Source organism: Mustela erminea, chromosome 8, assembly GCF_009829155.1.
Source record: "Mustela erminea isolate mMusErm1 chromosome 8, mMusErm1.Pri, whole genome shotgun sequence".
Classification (NCBI taxonomy): Eukaryota; Metazoa; Chordata; class Mammalia; order Carnivora; family Mustelidae; genus Mustela; species Mustela erminea.
The window spans coordinates 102,467,777-102,495,383 of NC_045621.1; the positions used below are offsets into that span (position 1 = coordinate 102,467,777).

At 50.0% G+C, this 27,607-nt stretch overlaps 1 protein-coding gene across 3 annotated transcripts in view; it reads left to right on the forward strand.

Moving 5' to 3' along the window:
* Positions 1-22,925, forward strand: part of STEAP3 (STEAP3 metalloreductase) — a 48,471-nt gene extending 25,546 nt beyond the window's left edge. For all 3 annotated transcript variants that reach the window (XM_032353855.1, XM_032353857.1, XM_032353856.1), the window contains exons 2-5: positions 3,414-3,913; positions 5,748-6,275; positions 12,655-12,819; positions 20,070-22,925. In XM_032353855.1, the coding sequence (XP_032209746.1) occupies positions 3,414-3,913; positions 5,748-6,275; positions 12,655-12,819; positions 20,070-20,351 (1,475 nt within the window). In that variant the 3' untranslated portion in view covers positions 20,352-22,925. The remainder of the gene's footprint in view (positions 1-3,413; positions 3,914-5,747; positions 6,276-12,654; positions 12,820-20,069) is intronic.
* Positions 22,926-27,607: the final 4,682 nt, after the last annotated feature.

Sequence of the window (27,607 nt, forward strand, 5' to 3'; positions counted from 1 at the left end):
TAGCTAAAGTTTTATCACTTTGGTTTATCTTTTTAAAAAACCAGATCTTAGTTTCATTCATCTTTTCTATTGTTTTTCTAGCCTCTATTTCATTTATTTCTACTCTGATCTTTGTTTTTTCTTTCCTTCTGCTAGAACTTCAGAATTGTTCTCTTTCTAGCTCCTTGAAGCGTAAAGGTAGATTGTGTGAGATCTTTCCTCTTTTGTAAGATACACATTAAGCTACAAACATCCCTCTGAGAGCCACTTTTGCTCCATCCGCAAGTTTTGGTATGCTGAGTTTGCATTTTCATTTGTTTCAAGATTTTTGAATTTCCCTTTTGATTTCTTCTTTGGTTCATTGGTTGTCCAAGAGTTTATTAGGGGTTTTTTTGGGTATTGAGTTGGATACATTTTTTTTTATAGATTTTGGATACTACCAACCCTTTATCAGATAGGTCATTTGCAAATATCTTCACCCATTCTTCAGGTTGCCCATTAGTTTTCTAGTTGTTTCCTTTGCTGTACAGAAGCTTTTTTCTTGATGAAGTCCCAGTAGTTCATTTTTGCCCTTGTTTCCCTTTGGCTCTGGTGACATTTCTAGTAAGTTGCTCTAGCTGCGATTAGAGAGGTTGCTACCTGTGTTCTCCTCTAGGATTTTTTTAAAGAATTTATTTACTTGTTTGACAGAGACACAGAGAGAGAGGGAACAGAAGCTGGGGGAGTGGGAAAGGTAGAAGCAGGCTTCCCACCGAGCAGAGAGCCTGATGTGGGGCTCGATTCCAGGACCCTCGGATCATGACCTGAGTTGAAGGCAGACGCTTAATGACTGAGCCACCCAGGCCCCCCATCCTCTAGGATTTTTGATGGATTCCGGTCTCACATTTAGGTCTGTCATCCATGTTGAACTAATTTTTGTGTGTGGTGTAAGAAAGTGGTCCAGTTTCATTCTTCTGCATGTTGTTGGCCAGTTATCCCGGTGTCATTTATTGAAGACACCCATCTTTTTTTCACTGGATATTTTTTCTGGCTTTGTTGAAGATTAGTTGACCATATAGTTGTAGGTCCATTTCCAGACTTTCTGTTCTTTTTTTTTTTTTTAAGATTTTATTTATTATTTGAGAGAACATGAGATGGGGGAAGGTCAGAGGGAGAAGCAGACTCCCCATGGAGCTGGGAGCCCAGTGTGTGACTCGAACCTGGGACTCCGGGATCATGACCTGAGCCAAAGTCAGTTGCTTAACCACTTGAGCCACCAAGGCCCTCTGGACTTTCTGTTCTGTTCCATTGATCTAGGTGTCTGTTTTAGGAGCCAGAGTGTAGTATGTCAGGCAAAATTAAGTCTGTCAGAGAAAGACACATACCGTGTGATTTCACCCATATGTGGAATTTAAGAAATAAAACAGATGCACACAAGGAGAGGGGCAGAATTGGAGAGAGGGAAACAAACGGTAAGAGACAAAGATGGAAAACAAACTGAGGGGTTGGGGAGGGAGCTGGGTGGGGGATGGGCTAGATGGGTGCTGGGCATTAAGGAAGTGACTTGTTATGTTGAGCACTGGGTGTTGTATGTTAGTGATGAATCACTGAATTCTACTTCTGACACCAGAATTACACTGTATGATGACTCATTAGAATTTAAATAAAAAATTGAGAAGAAAAAGTGTATGCCTTAATTTCCACATATTTGTGAGTTTGCCCTTTTTCTAGTTATAGACCATTGTGATCAGAAAAGATACTTCCTATGATTTCAATCCTTACAAATTTGTAGGACTCATTTTATGAGTTAATTTGTGATGTGTCCTGGACAGTGTTCTGTGGATGGATGAGAATGTGCATCCTGCTGCTGTTGGATGGCATGTTCTGTGTATGTGTTAGGTTCGTTTGGTCTCAACGGTAGTCCAAGTCCAGCATTTCTGTGCTGATTTTCTGGATGATCTATAATTGTTGGGGGGGTAGTGAAGTCGCCTATCATTATTGTGCTGCCATCTATTTCTTCACATCTGTTAATATTTGATTTATAAATGTATGTCTACCATAATTTTAAGTGAGTGACAAGTTTAAATAGTATTTGAAGAACTCTTAAATAGTATTTGAAGAACTTGGGATATGGTCAGCACTGACTGCCAGCACTGTTGGGGTCTGCTGCTCGAAGGAAATGGCAAATTTCAGTTTGAAGCTGGTGGCAAGGTCAGCAGAATTTTTCTTGCCCAAGTTCACTGTGAGCTCCTGGGTCAAGCCCAGGTTTTCCACCATGGCCACTCATGTGTCCAGCTCAGTAAAGGAGATCCCAGGGCACCCACGCAATCTCAGGGTCTCGCTCACTGTCATGTCCCACTGCAGCCCCCCTCTGAGAGAGCAGAAGTCAGTGTTCATTCGTTCACTCAGCTGACATTGAACTCCAACTCCAGGCCCTAGGACAAAAATGGTGAGACCCAAAGTCAAATAATAAGAGGTTCCTGCCTTCAAGCTGCTCGTCATCTACTCAAGGAAGAGCACAGAGGTGCCTTCCCGAAGTGCAAAATGTGAACAAGCACAGGGACATGTCACCCTTCCTATTAATCAGAAAATACCCAGTGGCGGTGAGGTGGGGGTCACTCCTGGACAGTGACACTGTCCATCCATCTCTCACATACTCCTCTGAAAAGAAGTATGGCACTGCATAGCATTCATCATGGAAGTTGGTGGGGTTTTTTTAAGCATTCTTTTTAAATTTTTTTATCTTTTTAAGGATTTTTTTTCTTTATTTGACAGAGAGAGACACAGCAAGAGAGGGAACTCAAGCAGGGGATGTGGGAGAGGGAGAATCAGGCTTCCCGCTGAGCAGGGAGCCCGATACAGGGCTGGATCCCAGGACCCGGGGATCACAACCTGAGCCAAAGGCAGACACTTAACTGAATGAGCCACCCAGGCGCCCCAAGCATTACTTAAAAAAAAAAAAAAAAAAAATTATTTATTTATTTATTTATTTATTTATGTATTTATTGAGCGAGAGATCATGAGTGGGAGCAGGGAATAGAGGGAGAAGCAGACTCCTGCTGAGCAGGGAGGTCGCCACAGACACGATCCCAGGACCTTGGGATCATGACCCAAGGCAAAGGCAGATGCTTTACGGACTGAGCCCCCCCAGACACCCTCGTCATGGAAGTTCTATATACTTCTTTCTCAGCACTACGCAAATTTGCATGTTTGTCCCAAGGAAATAATTCAGGACAGTGGGAAGAGGGTGGAAGGCAGAGGTCCTTCTTACTCTTCTGAGTTTGTGCCCTCCTGGGGAAGGCCTTGCTCAGCCAGTACCAGCACCTGTTAACACCCGTGGAGGTCTGTTGGGTGAATGTTTGACCACCATGTGGTTACAGTGGACAAGTAAGAGGAAGGTGGTATGAAGGACAGCCTGGGAGCTCTCCCCTGATCAAGTCCTGCTTTCTTTCCAGCCACCCAAGTGTCAGGAGAGATGGATAAGCCACTGATCAGCCGCCGCCTGGTGGACAGCGATGGGAGCCTTGCCGAGACCCCCAGTGAGGCCCCCAAAGTGGGCATCCTGGGCAGCGGGGACTTCGCCCGCTCCCTGGTCACACGCCTGGTGGGCTCTGGCTTTAGCGTGGTGGTGGGGAGCCGCAACCCCAAACGCACGGCCGGGCTGTTCCCCTCAGCGGCACAAGTGACTTTCCAGGCAGAGGCAGTGGACTCCCCTGACGTCATCTTCGTGGCCATGTTCCGGGAGCACTACTCCTCGCTGTGTGGCCTCAGTGACCAGCTGGCTGGCAAGATCCTCGTGGACGTGAGCAACCCCACAGAGCAGGAGCACCTCCGGCACCGCGAATCCAATGCAGAGTACCTGGCTTCCCTCTTCCCTACGTGCACAGTGGTCAAGGCCTTCAATGTTATCTCTGCCTGGACCCTGCAGTCTGGCCCAAGGGATGGGAACAGACAGGTAGGTTCTGGTGGGGAATACCAGCCATCAAAACAATAAATATAAATGGTTAATTTTTGTTGAGGCCCCTTAGTACACCAGGCTTATCTCACATCACTATAGAGTTCCAATTTACACAATGGGAAACTGTGGCTCAGAAAATGTTAATGAACTTATGCATACCAGGTCTTATGGCTGGAGAGCTGGGATGTGAACCCAGTTCATACAAATCTGAAACCTATGTCCTTTCTTCCATGGTAACTCGATTTCCAGGGGGGGCAAGGTGGAAGATGCTTTCTTTTTACTATCTGGAGTCAAGAGAGACTCTGCTATGAGAATGGACTTAGAAAGAGGAAAGTAACACATTTATGTGCCAAGTCCCGAGGAAGCAGGCAGGTCCCAAACTTGAGCACTCGAATTCCAAGGGCTTCCAAAAACTGAGTCAGTTTTCCAGAACAATCAATAGCGGATTTTTCTTTTTTTTCCTGGAGGTTGGAAAATGGCTCCAGGAAATGGCCAGAGCTGCATACAGTTGTTGGCAGGAGGGGTTCCTGTGAAGACAGGGTGGTTTTTATTTATTTATTTTTAAAGATTTTATTTATTTATTTGACACAGAGAGAGACAGCGAGAGAGGAAACACAGGGGGAGTCGGAGAGGGAGAAGCAGGCTTCCTGCTGAGCAGGGAGCCCAATGTAGGGCTCGATCCCAGAACCCTGGGATCACAACCTGAGCCAAAGGCAGATGCTTAATGACTGAGCCACTCAGGTGCCCAGACCATGTGGTTTTTAATGCCGAAAGGATGTCAGGCTCTACATGTGTGAGAACTTCCACCAATTCGTCCAGCCCAGATGCCTCCTGTGCCCAACTCTGTGCCACTCTGTGGGAGAGCGCTCAAGGGTGTCACTGCCCCTGACTGGAGGGCCTTGCATGTAGCCTGCACTGTAGGACTCCTGTGTGTGGACAGGCAAGGAACAGTGTGTAAGGACTGGGTGGCAGGGCCTAGAAGGAAACAGAGCAGCTGGCTAGGGAAGACTTTGAGATCAGCTTTGGCCTGGTCCTACTTCCTGGTGTCAGGTACAGGGAGTGGGGAGGATATCCCCGGCTGTGGGGACCACCTGCAAAGGTACAGAGGTGAGTAATGAAGCTTCTGGACCTCAGTTTCCTCACCTGCAAAATGGGGCCGTACCGACCTGCAGGCTTTTGGTAAGGCGGCAGGACTACGTGTGTAAAGCTTAGCGCATAGAAGGTGCTGAGTCCATTCCGTGGACCAGATGGACCATAGCCATGTGAGCAAGGCCACAGTGTTCAGAGATCCAAGGACACCACCTGGAGCTCACAGTGGGAAGCCATGGGCTATGAGTCTGGGACTGGCTTGTGTGTTGGCTGAGGGCCATGGGGGCCGAGGTACACCATCAAAGGGGACACTCATGGACTGAAGGACAGAGCTGCATCCACGGCTGCACGTTCTGGGCCATATTCAAAGCCCATTTACTGAGTGAGCCCCAGAGCAGGCCACCGTTCTCCAAGTACCTACTTCAGGGGCTCCTGGGGGTCCTCAGGTGCCATGTTGCTTGTGGTTGCCGATAGCCATGAACTGGACAAAAACGCTCATTGTTGGGTAAGCCCTGGGTCCTCTCTTTGCATCGTGGTCATGCTGGACCAGGGGCCAGGAGGCTGCGGGGGGCAGGGGGAAGAGCCTGGGCTGGGAATCAGAGCCACCTTCTGTGCTGTGGCTCATGGCCTCAGCTTCCTCTGCTGCTCAGTGAGGAGTTGGGTGGAGACACTGCCACCCAGTCCCTGCTCACCCCTGTGGCCTGTGACCCCCTCTGATTCTCCCCTTACCTCCCCCCCCCAGGTGCCCATCTGCAGTGACCACCCGGAAGCCAAGCGGGCGGTCTCGGAGATGGTGCAGGCCATGGGCTTCATGCCTGTGGACATGGGGTCCCTGGTCTCCGCCCGGGAGGTAGAAGCCATGCCCCTGCGCCTTCTCCCAGGATGGAAGGTGCCTGCCCTCCTGGCCCTAGGGCTCTTCATCTTCTTCTACGTCTACAACTTTGTCCGGGACGTCCTGCAGCCCTATGTGCGGGATGGCAAGAGCAAGTTCTACAAGCTGCCCGTGTCCGTGGTCAACACGACGCTGCCATGCGTGGCCTATGTGCTGCTGTCCCTGGTGTACCTGCCCGGCGTGCTGGCAGCTGCCCTGCAGCTGCGCCGTGGCACCAAGTACCGCCGCTTCCCGGACTGGCTGGACCACTGGCTGCAGCACCGCAAGCAGATAGGCCTGCTGAGTTTCTTCTGCGCTGCGCTGCACGCGCTCTACAGCTTCTGCCTGCCCCTGGGCCGCGTCAACCGCTACGAGGTGGTCAACCTCGCCATCAAACAGGTACGGCTTGCGTGTGCAGCCACCACCCCACCCCCAGCCCGCGGGGTCCTGCCAGGGCGGCTGAACGAGATGCCGAGGACTGGTGAGCCAGGCGGGGTGGTGTTGACGCTGGGGGACGCAGCCCAAGGCTGGGAGCAGTTGGGGGGATGGGCACAGGACAGTTTCAGAGGTTCCACAGAAGGACCTGGGTGCTAAGGAGAAAAGCCAAGCAGGGGAGAGTGGTGGAACTGTCTTAAAGCAGGTTAGAGGGGAGGCCTTGCTGAGGTGGTGACAGGTGAGCAGAGGCGGAAGGAGGTTGAGAGCGGCCAGCTGGCCCAGGGAGCAACCAAAGCAGAGGCTCTCTGGTGGGAGCATCCAAGAGACCAGCGAGGGGTGGTGGGCCAGGCCTGAGTAGTTGAAGCCAGACTGGGGAGGCCCTGAAGGCAGAGGAAGGGCTTTGGCCTTGGGCTCTGAGTGAAACAGGGAGCTGGGGAAGGGTTTTGAGGAGGGGAGATGCTCTGCCTAATGTTTTAGCTGGCTTATTCTGGTTGCTGTGGGGAGAACAGGCAGCAGGGGGCAAAGGCACATGCCAGGAGACCCGCTGGGGGCCCGCACAGGAGCCCAGATGAGAAGTCACAGGGGCCTGGAGTAAGGTAGGAGCAGCAGAGGGCAAGAAAGTATTGAAGGCAAATTTTGAAGCCAGAGTGCACAGCATTTTGAAATAGAAGGTATGTGGGATGGTCAAGGATGACTCTGGGTTTTTGGCCTGAGCACCTGGATGGAGGCAGTTGCCATCAGGTGAGGTGGGGAAGGCCACAGAAGCAAGCTGGGGAGTGAGGGGCCTGGGGAGAGGTATTAATGATTCATTCATTTAGGAAACCCTATGGTGCTCTTTGCCAGCAGGATTCCTGGGGAATGGAGGGCCTTCAGGCCAAGCCAGGTAGCAACACAGGCAGCACCAGTGGGCACCTGTACCCACAGAAAAGGGTCCCCTGATGATCCCCCCAGTTTACAAAGCTTACAGGGCCTGATTCTGAGTCCCAGGCTCCAGTCTATAAGCAGCATTGCCTTTCTTTCCCCTACCATGTGCTAATGCTACCTCCAGTCCCTGGCCAGGCACATGGGTCCTTCCCACTACAGGACACTAGTTACCCACTATAGTTTGGCCTAGTTGCCAGTGAGACCCTCATTCCAGCCCAGGCGGCCTCTGCAGTTCCTGTTCTCGTGTGGGAGACAGAGATCTCCTCAGGTAGACCCACCATGTAGCCATCCCCTCAGAAGCCCAGCAACCTCCCAGAACGGGACCTGGAGGCAAGTCTGGGCTGCTTCCAGAGAACCATGGACCTCAGCCCTCCATTCACTCTTGGGGCTCCCCTGCTGGTAGTTTCTCAAGTGCCCCATCCTTCCCTACCCACAGACACCTGGCATCATTGCATCTGTGGGCTGAGGCTTTCCCAAGAGAAAGGAAGAACCCCAGACTTCAGGCGGAGAAGCAAGACGCCCACTGTAAATGAGAAGAAGGGAAAAATAACAGGGCACAAACCTTGAAAAAGAATATGCTGTATTCCAGGCACCATCCTAAGTGCTTCATGGACTCCCCAGGAATTCATTTAACCCTCATTCCTCTAATGCACGTGCTAGGCTACCCTTATTTTATAGGTAAGCAAATGGAGGCACAGAGAGGTTAAGTCACTTGACCAAAGTCATACAGCCTGTAAGTGGCTAAGCTGGGATTCAGATCCAGCCGTTTGACTTCAGATCCTTGCTTAGATCCTTACTGGTTTATTTGGGGAAACTAAGTCCAAATGAACAGTTGAGTAAATGATCCCAGAACTCAGGTCATTCACTCATTCATTCCCTGAGTACCAACTCTGCCAGGGCCTGGGGCTGCAGAATGGCATAAGACCCGGCTTGTCTCTTACTGTCCTGATTCTGCGGTGGGAGTGGGGATGGTGAAAACACCTGAAGGCCAGAGCCCTAAACTCTTGCTCTCCAACATCACTAATTAGAACAGAGACCTTGACCTTCAGCAGGACACAGCCCCCGGTTTGTCCTGAAGGCCCTAATGCAGAGTGAGGCCTCTCCCACTGCTTCTGTTTGTGATGCTCTTTGATGATATTTTCTTCTAAAATGAGCCAGTCCGCTCAACAGGAGGCTCTGCGGGGCTTCTCAGGGATTGGCACAATGTCTGCTGCCCAGGAGGTGGCAGATCTGGGTGGCAGGTGTTTCAGGTAGTGGGTGGAGAAGAAGGTAGTTCCTCCTCCCCCCTAGAGCACAAGACAGACCCTTGCGCCCCCCCTTCTCCCATCCGCCCTCTGATTGCCATTCTCTCAATTTTCTCCCCTGCCAAGGCTCTACGTGATGTTGTATTAACATCGTTTGCAAATAACCAGAGCGCAGAGGGCCGAGCCCTGTAGGGCTGCAGGCACACCTCCCCACCATGGAGGTTGCCAGGCAACCGTCACTCCCACAGGACAGCATCACTTGGAGACTGTGAAGCCCTGTCATGCACCGGGCTTTCACTTGTCCTGCAGAGTTCTGGAAGGTAGAGCTGGGGCTGAACCCAGGGCAGATGTGAGAGTGTCGGGGAGGAGGAGGGTTTAGAGGGAAGGAGTGGGGAGGAGGCCAACACTGGGCAGGGCATCCCAGCAGCTGGAACCTGGAGGTGTTGGGGGAGAGGCTGGGTAGTTTGTGGCCTCAGGCCCTGAGTCTGGGCAACTGAAGCTGCTGTGCATTCAGCCCCTGACTTCAGGCTCCTGCCTGCCCCCAGGCCATCCTCAACAGGGCCTCCAGGGAAGCCAACACTCCCCACCCTGGCAGGGAAAGGGGCCACCGTTAGCCTGGGCACAGGAAACTCTCCACAGTTCCCTTCAATCCCCTGAGTCTGCAGATTTGGAAACAGAGTGTTATCCTAGCCACAGTCCCTGAGACTGTGTTCATCGACAGTAGACCACCTTACAATACCTAATATTTGTACAGGGCTTTCTGATTTGCTTGTGTGGCTCCCTAGAAATGCTTTTCAAGATCAAAATCAAAGATCAAAAACAAAAAATCAAAGAAAACGATTAACCCACATACTGTTTTCTCCGACCGCTTACTACCACCCTCCTCTAGGCGGTTGGAGAATCTAAAATTTGCATCTTACCTTGTCCCTGATGAGAAGCAGCTCAGTGATCCCCCACCATCCTCAGGGTAATGAGAAACCCTTCACAGTGCAGTGGCGTTCTCCCTCTGCCCCCGCCGCTGGTCCTGTTGACACTCCGGTCCCATGTTGCCCACTGAGTGGCCACAGCTCATTCCTCCTGCCCCGGACCCCCCACCCTGGGACACCTTGTCTGACAAACTTGTATTTCTCTTTATTAAAGATTTTTATTTATTGATTTGAGAGAGACAGCACAAATTGGGGAGAGAAAGAAGCTGTCTCCCTGCTGAGCAGGGAGCCCGATGTGGGGCTCGATTCCAGGACCCCGGGATTCCGGGATCATGAGCTGAGCTGAAGGCAGATGCTTTACGACTGAGCCATCCAGGGGCCCCCTGTATTTCCCTTGTCAACCCTGCTTCTGTTAAGCTCCTCCTGCCTGTCTCGCCCACTCCCCATACCCACCTCTCTATGATATGCTGTATTTTGTCCACACCTCCATGATGTTTATTACGTACCTCTTCATAATCCCTCATTGATAGGTCTGTCTTCTACCCCCATTCCGTTCCGTGACTGCGCCTTCCACCCCTAAAGTCCATGGCTCCTAAGAGATTCCCAGTGGACGTTCATGGAGCAGCTATTAAATTAGCCACCGTGAACCCAATATCCGGTATGAGCTTAGGGCAAGAACTAGTCTAACTTCCTAGCTGCTGTTAAAAACAACGGCACTGGGCGCCTGGGTGGCTCAGCCAGTTAAGCGTCTGCCTTCGGCTCAGGTCATGATGCCAGGGTCCTGGGATCGAGCCCCACATCGAGTTCCCTGCTCGGTGGGAAGCCTGCTTTCCGTCTCCCACTTCCCCTGCTTATGTTCCTGCTGTCTGTCTCTCTCTCTTTCTGTCAAACAAATAAAATCTTAAAAAAAAAAAAAAAGCACCAGCCATTTATTGTGCTAATCACCTACTGTGTGCCAGTCATATGGGACTCACTGCACAAATATTGTCCTTTCTTCCTCTGTGATAACAGCCAGAAGAGGCCGTGGTGCAATTAGCCAGGGAAGGGACTGCCCAGGGTCTCGTGACTGCCCCCTCGTGGCAGCGTTGGCATGGCACCCAGTCTTGGGACTTAAGGCGTTCATTGTTCATTACCAAAGGCCACCCTTTACACATCCTGTGTCCACTTTCTCTGGGCTAGCCTGGGGGTCAGCGCCACGCTCTCACCACCTTTGGGACAAGGAGAGGGGCTCATGCCACTGACCAGCTCAAGCTGGGCCTCCTGCTCCTGGGTTCTTCAGGCCAGAGCCCACAACCCACAGGGAAAGGAAATCCTATATGTGAACAGAGCTATTCCGTCTCCTATTGGCAACCACTATCCTTGTCATTCTCAAGGTGGCCAGCTGGACTAGCTGTGAACACGGGAGAATTACCAGGGGAATGTAGAGCTGCTGAATAGACATTCCAGGTAGCCGTGGGTGACCCTGGACACCAGAGAGCCCTGAGCCCAGCACAGTGGTCCGGCCAGGTGGCAAGAACCCCACAAGCTGTTGAAGGCAGCCAGGGTGCAGATCCTCACACAGGTCCCTTGCCACCCATTGCTCGCCTGCCCACCTCACCCCACTGCTTCCCGGAGGCATTGCAGAGTGGAAATTATTAGAGGAATAAAAGAAACCCAAGACATTTTGCAAGCGAGTGTGGTATGTGAGTGTAATCATCCAGACTCTGACTTGTGACATTAACTGCCTGATCTTACCGAAACGCAGAGAGGAATGACTAATGAAGTCTATCGGAAGAACAAACAATTTGCAGTGAGATGACTTACTTAGTGGCAGTTGTCAACACCATGAAGGGGTGAGTAAGACTTGGAGTTGCGTTACGTAGGAGACCTCTCTGCCCAGTGCAGGGCAGTGTCGGTCACAGCCCTCCCACGAATGCCAAGGCGTGCTTGGTGCACAAGCCCATTTACGGGATCGGGACCGTGGATATCACCTCTTCCAGGCGAGGGTTGCCCACAGTCACATACGACTTGCGGTCAGGATGAGAACCTGAGTCCCCAGACTCCTTGGTCCTTTTGTGGCTTACGGACACCGACACGAGCCAGCCTCCCCCAAAACAGAACTGAAGACATCGTGTTTCTCAATTGCAGGAAAAGTACCCAGTGGCTGGCATTTTTTCAGTTTCTTTAAGCTTTGTGTCATCAGCTTTTCAACAATTTCGCTCAGCCCACTGGACTCATTTTTAATATTATATCTGGTAACTGGGCCTGGCTTATTTTTTTTTCCCCTGCTGAAAGAGTTTCTCACAAACTTGTATGAGTCATTCTGTTTTGCACAGCAGAGACCTGCCTGCTAAGGCAGAGTCACATTTCCGAATAGAAAATACTGTTCCTTGATCTGCTGCTAGAGTGAAAGTACCAGCATTTCATGGGGTTTCTCAGAGAACACCTTGATTTCCAGGAACTCTGCTACCTGGTCTAGTTGACAAATGACGGTTCCAATGAAAAGACCTTAATAAAAGCTTCCTTCAGTGTGTGTGCCGTATGAGGAAGTGCCGGCTGGGCTGGGAGTGGGGAGGTGGGCAGTAGAAACCTCTGGGCCCGCAGGGGCTCCCTGATTTGTGTCTACCCCTAGCTCAGTGGGGACTCCTAGCACTCTGGGAGGCCAGGCATCCTGGCTCCCTGCAGCCCAGGGCTCAGCACACAGCAGGTGCCCCGTAAGTACTCACGACTTGGTGATGGTGATAGATGTCACTCTCTGTTGCCTGGCAATGGTTGAGCCAAAGCTCTGTTCCTCAGCGGAAATGGGGAACTGAGTGGGAAGTCGGGAGCTGGTGGCTTTGAGTCAGGAAACGCGGAGGGGTTTAGTGTCTGTGTGTGTCTTTGTGTGCCCTGAGTGGAAGCCGGTGGTCTGCATGGCTGATTGTACTGGGTGACTGACCCCAGGAAGATTTCAGAAAGCCAAGACCTGGACTGCCTGGGTCCCCACCCCGGCTCTGCCATCTAGAGTGTCACCTTCGGAAAATTACTTGATCCTCGTGCTTCGTTTCCCTCATCTGTAAAGTGGGGATAACAGCGCCCCCGACCTCATGGGGTTGAGGATTAGGTGAGCTGATGCCTGAAAAGCACTTAGAGCAGGACCAGGCCCATGTGGGATGTGGTGAGAATGTTAGTCATTCCGGTGTTTCCCTAGCCCTACAATACCCTCTGGCCCTCACCCCAGGGCACGAACCTCTGCTGCTGTGCTCATGGTATTTCCTCCACCCACCTCAGGTCTTGGCCAACAAGAGTCATCTGTGGATTGAGGAAGAGGTCTGGCGGATGGAGATCTACCTATCCCTGGGAGTGCTGGCCCTTGGTACACTGTCCCTGCTGGCTGTCACGTCACTGCCCTCTATTGCAAACTCGCTCAACTGGAGGGAGTTCAGCTTCGTTCAGGTAAAGCAGTTCTGCCTGTGCTGGTGAGCGTCAGCCCATTTGGCCTTGGCCTTGGCCCTGACCCTCCGTGAACCCTCTTGGCTTTCATGTTCTGTGTGACAGGACTGCTCCGTCAGACACGGGGACCTTCCCAAGCCTTGAGGGCTCCCCCACGTCTCCTGATACAGGGGCTACAGGACAAGCTCATCCTCGGGACATCTGAGGAAGCCAGATGTAGACATGCGAAAGAATTAGACAACAGAACAGTGAACCCTGAACTAAAACATTCTCCGTTCTTACAGTTCTCGATCTTTCCAAACAGAATTCCATGATGCACCGTCATTGTGTATCTCACTGGTCTAGCCTAGGAGTCAGTGAGCCAGTGAGTGAGCTCGCTGACCGCTCAGCAGCCTCCTTTCAGCCAGCTCTGTTGTCCTCTTTAGGCCCCAGAGGAGGTGAGCATTAAGATCACCCATTTACAGGGGATAAAACTGCAGGTCCCAAAGGACACCATTCCTGTGACACACCCAGAGAAAAGGAGACCTGTAGTCTAATACACTTGAGAAAAGATTTGCTTCCCTAAGAGATTCACAGTGTGCTTTTGGGACATCAAAGATTCTAGTAACGTCTACAACAAACCGACCTTGTTAACCAGACTTCTTTGACCATGAACACTCTCCTTCCCCCCACTTTTGCAGGTTTGGCTTTCTGCTTTGTTTCTGGTTTTCAGACAACAGCAACTGCATTCCACCAGACACGGTTTAGGAAATGCTGCTAAAGGGTTTGGGGCCTTTCTGCAGGTGTTCTTTTGGGTAGTGTTTATTGGGTGGTGACTGCATGCCAGGCCCCGTGGTAGGCCTCCAGTGTGATAGGGAACAAGACAGGCACAGCCACGTTTCAGTTACAAGGATGACTGGGACAGGGACCATTTTCATATTGCTTTGGCATTCCCCCACTGTTCTCTATACGGAGTACTCGGTCAGCCCCCCAAATGTTGGTGGATTAACTCATCCCTCTGTGGAGGGGTGCTGACTAATGCTACATTCTGTCATTGATACTGGATTGGGGCAGAGAACAGCACTCATATCCACCCCCAGTATCAACACAAATCTGTCACGTCTCTTCTCTGTATGTTGAGGACACAGTACAGGATTCACAGAGGGACACTGACCGTGCAGTGCTCTTATGCAATCCAAATGAATTGTTCCCGATGGGTGACGCTTACATTCCCTAGAACAAAACACAGTTGTGGTTGTTTGGGCTTTTTTTTGGGTTTTGGGGGTTTTTTTTTGAAGTATGTCTGTTTCTTGAACGTCACTGGCTTTGCTCATCTCCGAAGGTCTCTGGAGGAATGCTCCAGGCTGACACATGCCAGCAGCAACAGGGGAAAAACAGAATTTTATTTATCTACCGTTAATCCCCTTGGGTCGCACACCCAAATCTCGGATTTTCCTGTTCCTGCTTGGAGTATCCTGGAGTGCATGGTTTATCCGCAATTAAAACAGACTGTAGGTCGCTCCCCTCACGGAAAAGTTGCTCCACTAAGCAGCCGTAGATTACAAGCCAGGCTCTGGCTGCCGGAGAAAGCCCAAGGATTTGATTTTGTTAGCAAAAGCGGGCTGGAACCTCTCGGGCCGGGCTCAACTTTACATATTGAAGAGCTGAAACGTAAATATGTTAGTCCCTCGGCCACTGCAAGGGGAGGCAGGTTGCAAGGCCGGGAGATGGGTAGAGAGGCAGGGTTTTACTTGGGAAAGTCAGACGCCCACATTCTGTCCATGAAAACAAATGCTCTGTCTCCCGAGGGCGCTAATATGGGGAGGAGGAACTGTCAGCACCCAGGGCCTGGAGCCAGCTCTGCCTCCCCCTGTCCCAGCTCTGGAATCATGGGCAGGTGACAAACGCTCCCTGAACCTCACCTCACCTGTAAGGTAGAGTTCATGCCTGCAGAGCTGTGGTGAGAGACGACATGTGGAAGAAAGTAGAAAGCATCTTGCTATCATTCTTAGGGTATGTGGCCACCTTTCCATTATCCCTGACTAAGCTACCAGTGTCTGAGTTCACAATAGGCCAAGAGACTCCCGCCCTGAGCATCAGAATGGTCCAGGGCCAGGTTTGCAAACTGTGGTCGATACTCACTGGGGGGTTGTGAAATGAATTCAGTGGGTCACAGCCAGCTTTTTAAAAAATGAAATACGACAGAATGTTACAAAAATGTCAGCGGGCTTTGCATGTCCTAAGGAGAGATTTCTTTTTTTTCAATTATTGATTTAGTAGTTATATTTACATAATGTGGTATACCTGGTTGTGTCTGGGACAGTAATGAAAAATGTGATTCTTTTTTTTTTTTTCTTTTTCTTTTTAGGATTTTATTTATTTATTTGACAGAGATCACAAGTAGACAGAGAGGCAGGGAGAGAGAGCGGGGGAAGCAGGCTCCCCACTGAGCAGAGAGCCCGATGCGGGGCTCGATCCCAGGACTCCAGGATCATGACCTAAGCCAAAGGCAGAGGCTTTAACCCACTGAGCCACCCAGGCGCCCCCGAAAAATGTGATTCTTAACTACAAGCCACCATCTCCACGTCTGAAGTCACAAGGCTCTTTTGGAGAATTACAGTTACCCAGACCCACCCCTGACTTAAGGACTCAGATGCTTGAGAAGTCTGTTGTTGTGAGCTCCTTGGGTGACAGGTGTATGTGTGTGCTAACCGCTGGGGTGGCAAGCCGAGGTTGCGGAGCCACTGGATTCTGGGTTTCAGTCCCAAGCCGGCTTCCTGGACCCTGTCACCTCCCGCTGCCGCACCCGACCACCTCGGGTCACCAAGGTTGAGCCGCTGGCCATGGAGATCCATGCTTCTCGATGCACTTGGCCTGACTCCTGAGTCTCTGATGATTTAGGGAGCTGAAAGCCACCAAAACAGCGTGTTGACGCTGTGGTGGTGACTTGTGCTTCTGTTCATCCTTTTGTTCCTGAGGCTATTTCCCCAGGTATAAATTTGGGAGTTTGTGGTTATGGCTGTATGGCTTTGGTTTGGTCTCGGCTGTGCTGACTGCTCGAAGTAAGCCAGTTAAGCCTTGTCAGGTTGCCGAATTGCCAGGTCGGGGCAGCTCAGAGACATCAGGGTTCTGCTCTAACAACTCAGTTCTGCCCCAGAGTGAGAGGGACTTCCCGTGACCTTGCCCATGCCAGCCACCTGCCTAAAATAATGACAGAGACCATCTCTGACCCCAGCTTCATGAATGACTGTCCGCAGCCCCTCTGCACCTCCGTAATTGACCAGGAGCAAGAGACACTGGCAACTTGGCTGTTTCTTATTTGCTAACAAGATTATATACAATGTAAATGACCTCAGCTTGGTGAGTGCAGGGGTTGTCGAGGTTGGGGGCAGGGCAGTGTGGGATTTTCATATTGTTTCCAAGGAATGCGTTTTAGGAAAATGAACTCACTGAACCATCCAGGCGTCCCACTGGGATTGCAAAGTCCAAGGGCCCTTTGTTACTGTCTGATCTTTGGCTTTAGCCCTCTCTGTAGACCGTTAGCCCGAGGCTGGGGCTTCCTGCTGTCTGTCACCGTGGAATTTGGGATGGCAAAAGGATGGCGATGTGGGAATGGGAGCCGCTGTCTCGGTGCCCAGAGCACATCCACATTGTCTGGCACAATCCATCCCTCCAAATCAGGGGTTAGGGACGGTGGCCCACGTGGGTCAAACCCTGGAGCTCAGGGCATGTCACTAAGGGAAATATGGAGGCCTCCCCGGGGGCCACCAGGGCTCGCTCCCTCGGCCTGGGTGGGTTCTTGTTGCTTCAGCATCTGGAGAAGCCCCAAGTGCAGAGTGTGGCCCATCAAGGGCTCAGTGGATCTTTGTGGAATGATATATAGGATCAGGTCCATCAGGTCCATCATAATCTGTAGCCTGGGCAGGGGGTGCACACACATGGGCTTCTCATCCCTGACGCTGGAAAGGCTCCTGTGAGGAGAGTCTCTTAATCAGTTGTTCTTAGTCCTTACTGCGTGAGCATTGTCGCTGAATTCCTAAAAGCTAATGATGCGGGAGCCCCACCCCAAGACAATCTCAAGTGCATTTGCCGGCCAGGCTTGGGCATTCCTGCTTTTCCCAGGCTCCCCGTGATTTTACCGTGAAGCCAGATTTGAAAACCAAAGTCTCAGACTCAGGAGTAAAAGGCTTCCCAGTCATCCGATTAAAGCCCAGTAAATCCATGTGAGTAAGGGGAGCAAGGGTTTGGGGCCGGGCAGCTGGGCGGGCAGCTAGTTGAGCATCAGGGTGGTTGTCCAGCTTGTTCAAGTTTTATTCCTGACAGTCAGGGCTGGGGACCTTTCCTCCCCTCTCAGTTTCTTTTCATTACAGTAAAATAACATAACACAGAATATACTCTCTTAACCATGAAGTGTACATAGTTCAGCAATACTAAGTCCGTCCCCACCATCCATCTCCAGAGCTCGTCTCATCCTGCAACACTGATGCTCTGTCCCCATGAATCACTAACCCCCACGGTCCGCTCCCCCAGCCCTGGGCGACAACCATTCCACTTCGTCTCTCTGAGTTCACCAGCTCACATAAGTGCAATCCTACAATATTTGTCTTTTTCGTGCCCGGCTGATTTCGCATAGCATCAGGTTCTCAAGTTCGTTCATGTCCCACCAGGTGTCAGAACTGCCTTCCTCTTCGTATTCCACTGTTTAGAAATAGCCCCTTTCCCTTGTCCATTCTTCTGCTGGTGGGCACTGGGGCTGCCTCCGTGTTTTGGCTACTGGGAATATGGGGTGTCCACATGTCTTTCCAGGATGCTGCTTCCCATTCCTTGGGGGTACATGAGAAGTCAGAGTGTCAAAGTGAGTGGTAATTGTATTTTCAATTTATTGAGGAGCCCGTCTTCCCCTGCCCCCGCCTTGCACAGCAGCCGCACCCATCCACAGTGCGTGAGGCTTCTAATTTCTCCACATCCTCTCAGCACGTGTTTTCTGGGTTTTTTGACCATAGCCATCCTCACGGGTGTGAGGCAACATCTCACTGAGGGTTGGACCTGCATTACCCTGAGGATGAGTGATGTTGAGCGTCTCTCTGTGTGCTTCTTAGCCATCCATAGGACTTCCCTTGGAGAAATTTCTATTCAAGTACTTAACCTGTTTTCGAGCTGGGGTGTTTGGTTTTCTGTTGTTGAGTTTGGGAGTTCTCTACATAGTCTGCATATTAATTCCAAATCTTTCCTCAGTGTTGGAGACCTTCTTAACCCCAGTCTTCAATATCGATAGATCAGAACTTAGACAAAGTTGGTGTGGGTCAGAAGTTGAGAGGAGATTTGGAATTCCTTTTAGAGTCCTCTAGAAGTAACAAGGGTCTGGTTGTGACTCCCACTCAGGGAGCCTTTGTTCTGGGGGCTGACCATTTTCATATGACCTGACTGGGTAGTAGCACAGAGCCAACTATGGCTCTTCCCAACAGGAAATTGTTAAAGACGGGATAAAAACATCTTTGAAGTTATTAAAAGCCAAGAAAGAAAACACAGAGATGACTAGGAAGGCCAGAAACTGGGGATCTCTTGGCACCTAGTATTTTTTAGTGCTGTACTTGGGAACCTGTCTATGAATGTAGAGTGTAGAGCCATTAGAAAATGTTTGTTTTTTCATAAAAGTATTGCAGGTACTTCTTCCAAAGAGTGTTCTTCCACGGACCAAGGTTGACCATCCTGGTGTTTGTACTGGAGTGGGGATAAGCCAGGCATTCTCCATGCAAGGGAGGAGTGAAAGTGAGGCCAGGTAGCCAAATCAGACCCACTTAGAACCGTGCCTGGCGGGGAGCGCAAGTAAGACCATGTCTCTCAGCCGAGCCCTGGATCGGTGCTGACAAGCGGGGCTGGAAGGAATTCCAGGAGGCCCAGTTGTAGCTTCCCTGTGGAAGGCTGCAAGCCAGCCTATGAAGAGTACCCCGAGTACTGTCATACTGCCACATTTCAGTTGAACCCTTCTGGCGTCTCCTTGGAGAAAATGCATACGTGTTCATGGTTTGATGAGTCACTGCTATTTTCATTCCTTATGTAATAAACATAGGGCTCTCCTGCCTCAGATCTCTCCATGGTTCCTCAGTGCGCCCAAGTGCCTCTCCTCTGTGCCTCTGTGCCCTGCCTCTTGGGTGCCCCATGCTCTCCATCATCCCTGGCCCATCTGTACAGCACTTCCCCCACATCTCCAGCTTTAGCTCTGGGGACCACTGACTTGTCACTGAGGCTCAGTTAGTGTCTTGTCCAGGGATCACAGTGTCATTGGAGTAGACTCTGGAATGCCTCGCTTGTGGTCCATCAGAAACTGCTAGAGATTCCCAGGCTAGAGCTACAGATCAGGAATTCCCAGCTCCCATGGGAATTCAGGACTGTGTAGCCCTCGTGGCGATGAAGAGAGGCCTTGGCTGGAGTGGGTGGGTACACAGAAGCCCGCCTGAGGCTCAAGGGCTGGCACGCTCTCCTTCCCAGCAAGATGGCGTAAACCGCTTCCATTTGGGTTTGCGATGGTCTCGGTCTCCACACAGTATTCACTCCATTCCAGGCAAGAGAGGAACCTGGTGGGGTTTCCATCTGAGGTGTTGTGGGTGGGTGGGAGGCCAGCCTCCACCAAGAGCATTTACGTGATGCTCTAAAGCCAGGCTTCCCAGATGGTGTCAGGTCGCCCGGCCCGCAGACTTCAAGCCGCCCTCACTCGTAGTGCCAAATCCACACACGGAGTATGCTTGTTACTTTCTGTTCATGTTTCAGTCAACTTGAAACCAATCCACTATTTTATCTGGCTTCATCTTAGGCCAAATATGATTGGTGAAATTCTGGCTTTGGTCTGTTGGCAGACACCTGTAACTCTAGTGTACATGAAACTATACACAAAACTTGTAAAAAAAATTTTTAAACGTCGTTGAACTTCATTCCATCTCAAGTCTTCCCCTGGCAGCCACCAGAGGTACAAATAACACAGTTTGGGGAAAAGCAGCATCACTTTTATCAGATCCTCATGATTCCCTTGATCCTCACACACCTGCAGGATAGAGACATTATTTTCATTTTTCTGCTGGGGAAACTTCGGCTCTCAGAGTTTAGGTAGTGCTAAGGTCCTGCACAGAGGGAGTGAGGGGCTGGGATCTGAACCCACAGTCTCAACTACCGAAGCAGCCCTCCTTCCTCTCCCTTGGCCAGGCAGGTAGGCAAGCGCTTGGAGGAATCACCGCGTGTCACCAGCCTGTCCCTAACCCCAGCTTTCCTTTCTCCCGCAGTCCACTCTGGGCTTTGTGGCCCTGGTGCTGAGCACCTTGCACACACTCACCTATGGCTGGACCCGCGCCTTCGAAGACAGCCATTACAAGTTCTACCTGCCTCCCACGTTCACACTCACGCTGCTGGTGCCCTGCGTCGTGATCCTGGCCAAAGGCCTCTTCCTGCTCCCCTGCTTCCGCCGCAAGCTCTCCAGAATCCGGAGGGGCTGGGAGAAGGATGGTGGCGTCAAGTTTGCTCTGCCAGTGGACCACACCTTGGCCCAGAAGACGAGCCACGTGTGAGGTGCCTGCCTCCGGCCCCAGAAACCAGACGCGGGCCAGACAGTACCCCTGGGCCTGTCGGGGCTGCTTTTCTGGATCGTGCGGTATGGTGAAATTGGGCGCAGAGCGGTGGTTGGAGGTCTGAATTCCTGGGACCCTGATGTACGCGGTGTAATATTCAGAAGGGCACACACGCGGGTGTGACATAGGTGTTCGTATAGATTTCATATATATAACGGGATTTGCATTTATACTCACTTAGTTAAAAAGTTGAGTCTCTGGAGATTTCAACTTGTAGATTTAAAAAGCCAGTGCCAGATGTTAGAACAGCCACTCACCCTGTTGGGATCTCTGCAGAGATGGACGCACCCTCTTTGCAGTGAAAAAGGGCAGTGAGAGGCTTGTACCTTGGTGGATTCGATCCGTTTGTGTCCCCACTCCCTTTTTGCTGCTTTCCCCGAGGCTTTTGCAGAGCTGGGGCTCTAAGGGGGCAGATAAGAGCTCAACCTGGAGTTGGATTCTGTGCACAGGGCTAAAGAGTCAAGACCCAGCAGGCAGAGCAGGGGCTGGCCACCTCCCTCATTCACCTTGGGCAGCAGCTGGAGGTCAGACGGGAGCCAGGGCCCCTGGGGGGGGGTGAGCCTGCTGTCTGGACCCTGGAGCCAACGTGTCGAGGGCTCCTTTGCCAGGTAGGAGGGGGCGGGGGACGGGGCCCAAGCTGACCTCCCTTGTCCTTCCCAAGCTGGGGAGAGTTTTTTCCTCTGGAAGTCCTAAGTCCCCAGCAGTGGCAGCACATTGCTCTCTTGTGGGAGTGTGAAGTCACCTCCGTTTGGGAGCCACTAATGAACCATCTTGAGAACAAGTGTAATTTCTTTCCCTCCTTTAAGTTGCTGATGACCGTTCCTTAAACCACTGTGCCTTCTCACCTTTCAGATCATTAGTTTGGATATCTCTTAGGAAGGCTCAGAGCAGGCCCTCTGGAAGTCAGCTGGAGGGGGAGGGGAAAACAAGGCAGACAGCACTGGGCATCCCAGCTAAGGCTTTCCTGGGGCCCACCCAGGGCATGAAGGACTGATGACTGATTGTCTCCACTGGATTGGGCCTGTGGAAAAAACACTGGGGACCTCGTCAGATGTCTTCCACTGGCAGGAAAAGAAACTGCCAGAAGACCAGACTGGCTCCAAGCTCACCACTGCTCCAGGGAAACAGGGAGAATGTGGGCGACGGGACCCCCCCTACCCCCCCATCGAAGAATCACCAACCCCAGGTGGGTCAAAATCATCGGGAGGGTCTTTTCTACCAAAGCTACAGACTTGAAGTGCTTCTGCCCCAAAGCACAAGAGGCTGCACCACAGACAGGGTCATGGGACACGTGGCCTCAAATCCCATGTCATCTCTTGCTTGTTCCTACCGAAACCGCTTTTATGTCCCCTGTGGCGAAACAGCTGTTCTTGGCCAAGCCCTCCTGCCCCCACCCCCACCCCCGCCTCTAGAACCAGGATGATCTTGTCACCTCCACACAAAAAGCAGCTTGGAACATAGAGGGGATGAAGTCCCAATGGAAGATACAAGTGAGGCAAATGCTGAATTCTGCTCTGAATGGGGAGTGTTGGTCATGCTCATGTCTCAGGTCTTCTAGGCCAAAGGGGATCTCAGGAACAGAGAGTCGAGCCAGCAAAGGCTGCCAAGACCATGCTGCAAGAAGAGGAGGCCCCTGCCCCCCCAGGGAGGCTTCATTAGCTCTTCATGTCTGTAGAGCACGTAAGCGTCCTTTAGTGAAAAGGGGGGCGGGGCAGTGCAAGGATATCTCATTAGGCCAGTGACTGTTGGAGGGAAGGCAGTGCAGGCAAAGCTGTCTGCTTCCTGCAGATGTTTTCCATCTGCAGGAAGGCTGAGTGGCAGAAGCTTGTCTTCCAAATAGGCCCTGATCCTCGGAGAGGCTCGCTGAAAAGGAGGCGGGCGAAGCACAGGTTCCAACATTTGCTTCACAAAGTGAGGGCCCATCCATTTCCCGCTGGTGGGAAGCAGGGAGAACAGGGGCACCAGGGATCCACCAGGGATCTCAACCCCAGTCTGTACTGGCTGCCTGCCTTCTCTAACCCTCCCTGGGCCCCAGGGAATTTCCTTATACCAAAGATGCTGACCTTCAGCAAAATCCAGTAGGCTTCCTCCTCTTCCCCCTGCCCACCTTCTGCCGCAGGTGCTCCCAGGGGAAGGAACTGGTTCCAAGATGGGTGGCAGGAGGGAACAGGTGTAGTAGAGGACCTGGCCACCCACCAGCTGGACAGTCAACTCATGAAAGGCAGGGTGCGCTATGCACTTGGGCTTGACCTGTTGTCTGCTGCTCTTCCTTACCTCACCAGGCAGCTGGCAACAGCATCCCCCTGAGAGCGAGTCACTCCCTTTCACCCTGGTAAACTCTATGTGCCTCTGGGTACAAAAGTGCCTGAACCAATGTGCTCTGGAAATCCTAAATGCCGTGGTCTGAGGTGGACGTTTAAAATCAATGTCATTGAAACAGTCTGTGTATTTTGTGTTGACCTTGTAGAGCTTGTCTAAGCAGCAGCAAAAAATAAACACCTAACCTTCTGTGAATTTCAGGCTTTTATTTCTGTCTTCCTCATCACTTGCTCACTCATTCATTCACTGGCTCCATGAGCCTTCCGATTGGTCCTTATTCTGAGTCAGGCAATAGGCAAGGCGAGGCCAGAATGATTTGGGCTAGAGCTCACCTCTGGGGAAGGACAGGTATGCATACCTACAGCAACAGGCAAGGAAGGCCAGATGAGATCCAGGTGACAATGTGGCGAGGGTGGGGGGGCATCCACTGTGTGTATGAAAGAACACTCAAGCCAAAGCTGGGGGAGTCTGGGGAAGGCTTCCTGGAGGAAGCAGCGTCCACGCTGCGGTCTGTTGGAAGGCTGCGGCTTTGAATGTAGGTTAGCGCAATGGTGTTTTTCAACTAGAATGTGCACCAGGAGTCTCAGTAAGGACCATGTTCAAACACAGGTCTGAGTCACTGATCTGGAGTGAGGCTAAGCCTATGCATTTCTAATAAACTCCCAGGTGACATGGATGGTGTTGATCCTCTGACACTCTTAAGTAACAAGGGCTTATATGGCTTCCTTTGTCCCTGCTGGGCTGCATGGCTGCCCTGTTAACCCTCCCCAGGATGTCAGCTCCCTAGAAAGACAGGCCTGTACACACTGCTGATGTGGTCACAGCCCCCCATCTCTGAAAGGCAGGACGCCGACCTATCAGGTAGCCAAGCTTTTCCACTAAAGCAGAGCTGTCTTACTGGATAGGGGTGAAAGGGAAAAAGAAACCCATATGCCCAAAGCAGTCTAGTAGCTAAAATCCGTTTCTTGGGAACAATAACCAAAAGACGGCCTTGAGCCCATGAAAAGAGCCTCCCAAAGAAAAAAACCATGGTCAGAAAACAACTTCACTACAAATCATTTTCAACAGCAAAAAGCATCTCACCCTTGAAGTTTTGTTTTTCAACTCCGTGTCCTCCCACACATGATCCTGAGAGAGTTAAGCTTCAAAAGAAGTGATGAGGGGCGCCTGGGTGGTTCAGTCCTTGAGTATCTGCCTTTAGCTGAGGTCATGATCCCAGGGTCCTGGGATCAAGCCCCGCATCAGGCTGCCTGCTCAGCGGGGAGCCTGCTTCGCCCTCTCCCACTCCCCTGCTTGTGTTCCCTCTCTTTCTGTGTCTTTCTCAGAGAAATAAAATCTTAAGGAAAAAAAAAAAGTGATGAAAGAATGTCCATTATGTCCATTATTAAGGTGGTTCACACCAGAACTAAATAAGGAACAACCAAAATAACTCATAAAAGTTTCAGAGAAGATTCGTCACGCAGCTATCTGACAAGCTGCATCTTTTTCAAAAGCAATGACATGGGCCCTTGGAAGTGCAGACGCTAACTTCTGGGTCACTGCCCTGCTTTCTTTATAAAGAGGAAAGTAGTGCAGAAACTCTCAATCCCACCAGGCCAGCACCAACTTTTGCTAATAGATCATTTGAAAACCTTTTTTACTCACCTAAAGTGAAATTTAGAAATGGAACCCCCCTATGCATATACTTTCTTAATCAAGAAGGTCTTAATTGCAATATAAAGAAGAAATAATTTACACTAACATATACAATACTAATAATGAATAGTGATTAGTTTTATTATTGTTTTCTGAAAATTTTATTTATTTGACAGAGGGAGACACAGCAAGAGAGGGAACACAAGCAGGGGGAGCAGGAGAGGGAGAAGTAGGCTGCCCGCTGAGTAGGAAGCCTGATGGGCTTCAATGATCATGACCTGAACTGAAGGCAGACGCTTAACAACTGAGCCACCCAGGTACCCCCAGTAATTGGTTTTAAGAGAAATACAATGATACTCAACATTATCAGTCTTCTTTATAACTGACATTAAATAAGATCTAAAGAAGTGTATGAGTGTGTGTGCATGTACAAGTGTGCCCTGAATGTCTGAAGTGTTCAGTGCTGTGGAGCAGTAAAGTAGCAGTAGGTGAAGACCAACAGATGTCCACTGGATTTGGAAATATGGGAACTTTACAGTAAGAATGTCAGTGGAGTACTGGAGGACTCCAGTACGGAACTCCAGTACGGAAATGGAGAGCAGTGGACAGCTCATCTGAGATCTGGCTATGAAGTGGGAGAAAGAGAGGATTGGTAACTGGGGAGAAATAGGGGGGTAGAAGAAGGAGAGCTGGTTGCTTTTTGGGGTTTTTTCCCCATTGTTTTAACCTGAACATGTTATAGGTGTTCCTGGAAAAGAACAAGATGAACAGGAGTAGTTGAAGATGAGAGAAAGAGAGTGGGGATCAAAGTCCCAGAGGATGTGTAAAGAGATGCCGGCTTCGGTGAGGAGTAGAGGAGCGGCTTGTCTTTTAATATTAGGAGAAAGGCACCTGGGGGGGCTCAGTCAGTTGAGTGTCTGACTCTTGATTTTGGTGAGGTCGTGAGCTCAGGGTTGTGAGATGGAGCCCCACATTGGGCTCTGTGCTGGGCATGGAGCCTGCTTGGGATTCTCTCTCTGCCCCTCCTTTTGCCCCCCCCCCAATTAATTAATTACATTAAATTAGGAGAAGAGGATAGGTGCCACTGGGTGGAGGATTTACTTTGGTGATGCAAGGTGTAGAAGTTCTCTTCTGATGATGTCTGTATCCTTTGTAAAAAAAAGTCAGAGGCATCTGCTAAGTGTAACCATGAGGGAAGACTTGACTCTGACAGCTGAAGAGGGAGGAAAAGGTTGCAAATAATCATTGGAGAAAGTCCAAAAGGAGATGTCCAGGGAACCTTGATAGGATTAGCCAAAATGAAAAGAAACAACTTGTTTATAACATTCTTTTTGTCTAAGGTGAAACGTACTAATTTTGTTTGGGGAGCAAAGTGGAGTTTTTGCTTAGGTAAATTCTATTTTCCCCCACCAATTTCTGTAATGATTCCAGGTACTTTATCTTACTCAGTTTGACCTCTTATAGTTACTCAAAATGCTTTAGATTCATTTTTGTTTTCTCTGTTGAGAAATGGACAGTCACAAATGGAAGTTGTTTTGTTTTGTTTTGTTTTTTAAGATTTTATTTATTTGACAGAGAGAGAGAGATCACAAGTAGGGACAGAGGCAGGCAGGGGGAAGCAGTCTCCCTGCCGAGGAGAGGGCCCAATGTGGGGCTTGATCCCAGGGCCCTGAGATCATGACCTGAGCTGAAGGCAGAGGCTTAGCCCACTGAGCCATCCAGGTGCCCCCACAAATGGAACTTTTGATGCACTTACCAACCAAAAGCCTCTATGCCAATTCTCCCATCAAGTGAATAATCAACCCCTTGTTTACTGAGTGTTGATTTCATTTACCAGACCAGAAACCTAGCTTATTTCTATAATTTCTATCATATGCAGAGCCTACTCATAAAAATCTAATTTATCCAACAGTTAAAACTGTTCCCTAACTAGAGAATTCATTTAAGTCTTTCACTTCCTGAGGAGTCTTCATGCTACAAAGCAACTAGTTCCTGGACGAAAGATATACTTTTTAATGTACTGCTAAGCTTTCAGGAGGTAAGAGAAACACTAGGGCAGAAAATAAATGGGGACGTGCATGCAAATACGAATAAACCAGACAATGCTGTCCCTGGCTCCTGGCAGAAGCAAATTTAAGTCCTTTCTGCCTCAATTCAGACCAACCAAGTGGGAGCTAAGTATCTAAGATCAACAAGCCACAGGTGAGAGTCAACAGAAACACAATGCCCAAAGACTTCAAAGAACAGAATTATCAAATAGAAAATGATGATATATTAAATGATTAAAAAATAGAGTCACAAAAATAAGTAAGAAATAAGGCACAATGAAAGGACCAGGTATGATGAAAAATAGAAAATTCAGAAATGAGAGATTGTTGGATACAAACATGGATTTAATAGCTGACTGGAGAAAATCAGTGAATTTTGAAATGGAGCTGAAGAAAATACCCAGGATGCAAAAAAAAAAAAAAAAAAGACAAATGGACAGAAAATATAAAAGAGAGGTTAAAGGGATAGAGGTTAAAATGAAAAAGTCTAACATACAAGTAAGTGGAACTCAAATGGTATGAAATACTAGACTCTGGAAAAGCAGAAAGTACAATGTATACCTCTGAGCAGGAAAGAAAATCTGAAAAATGAAACCACACCTAGACACACTAGGAAGCTCAAAATCATTTCACAGTTGTAACAAATTTAACAAATCAATGGAAATCAGTAAATAGTGATCTGACATCTTGAAAGTGCAGAGAGGAAATAATTCCCAACTTAGAATTTTAAATCTAGCAGAACTGATCTTTAAGAAAGAAGGCAAAATAAGAATATTTCAGATATGCGAAAATTGGAGAGTTTATCAATATTTCTTATCTAAAGAACTTCTTCTTTTTTTTTTTTAAAGACTTTATTTATTTGACAGACAGAGATCACAAGCAGGCAGAGAGGCAGGCAGAGAGAGAGGAGGAAGTAGGCTCCCTGCTGAGCAGAGAGCCCCATGCGGGGCTCTATCCCAGGACCCTGAGATCATGACCTGAGCCGAAGGCAGAGGCTCAACCCACTGAGCCACCCAGGCGCCCCTCTGAAGAACTTCTTAAAAGTATACTTCAGATAGAAGGAAAGTGGTCCCAGGGGAAGCCAAAAAACAAGAAGGAATGGTAAACAAAGAAATAGTAACTGTGAAGATAAATGTAAACAAGCCATGTCTATCTAAAATAACAACAAGGTCTACTTATGTGATTTTTTTTTTC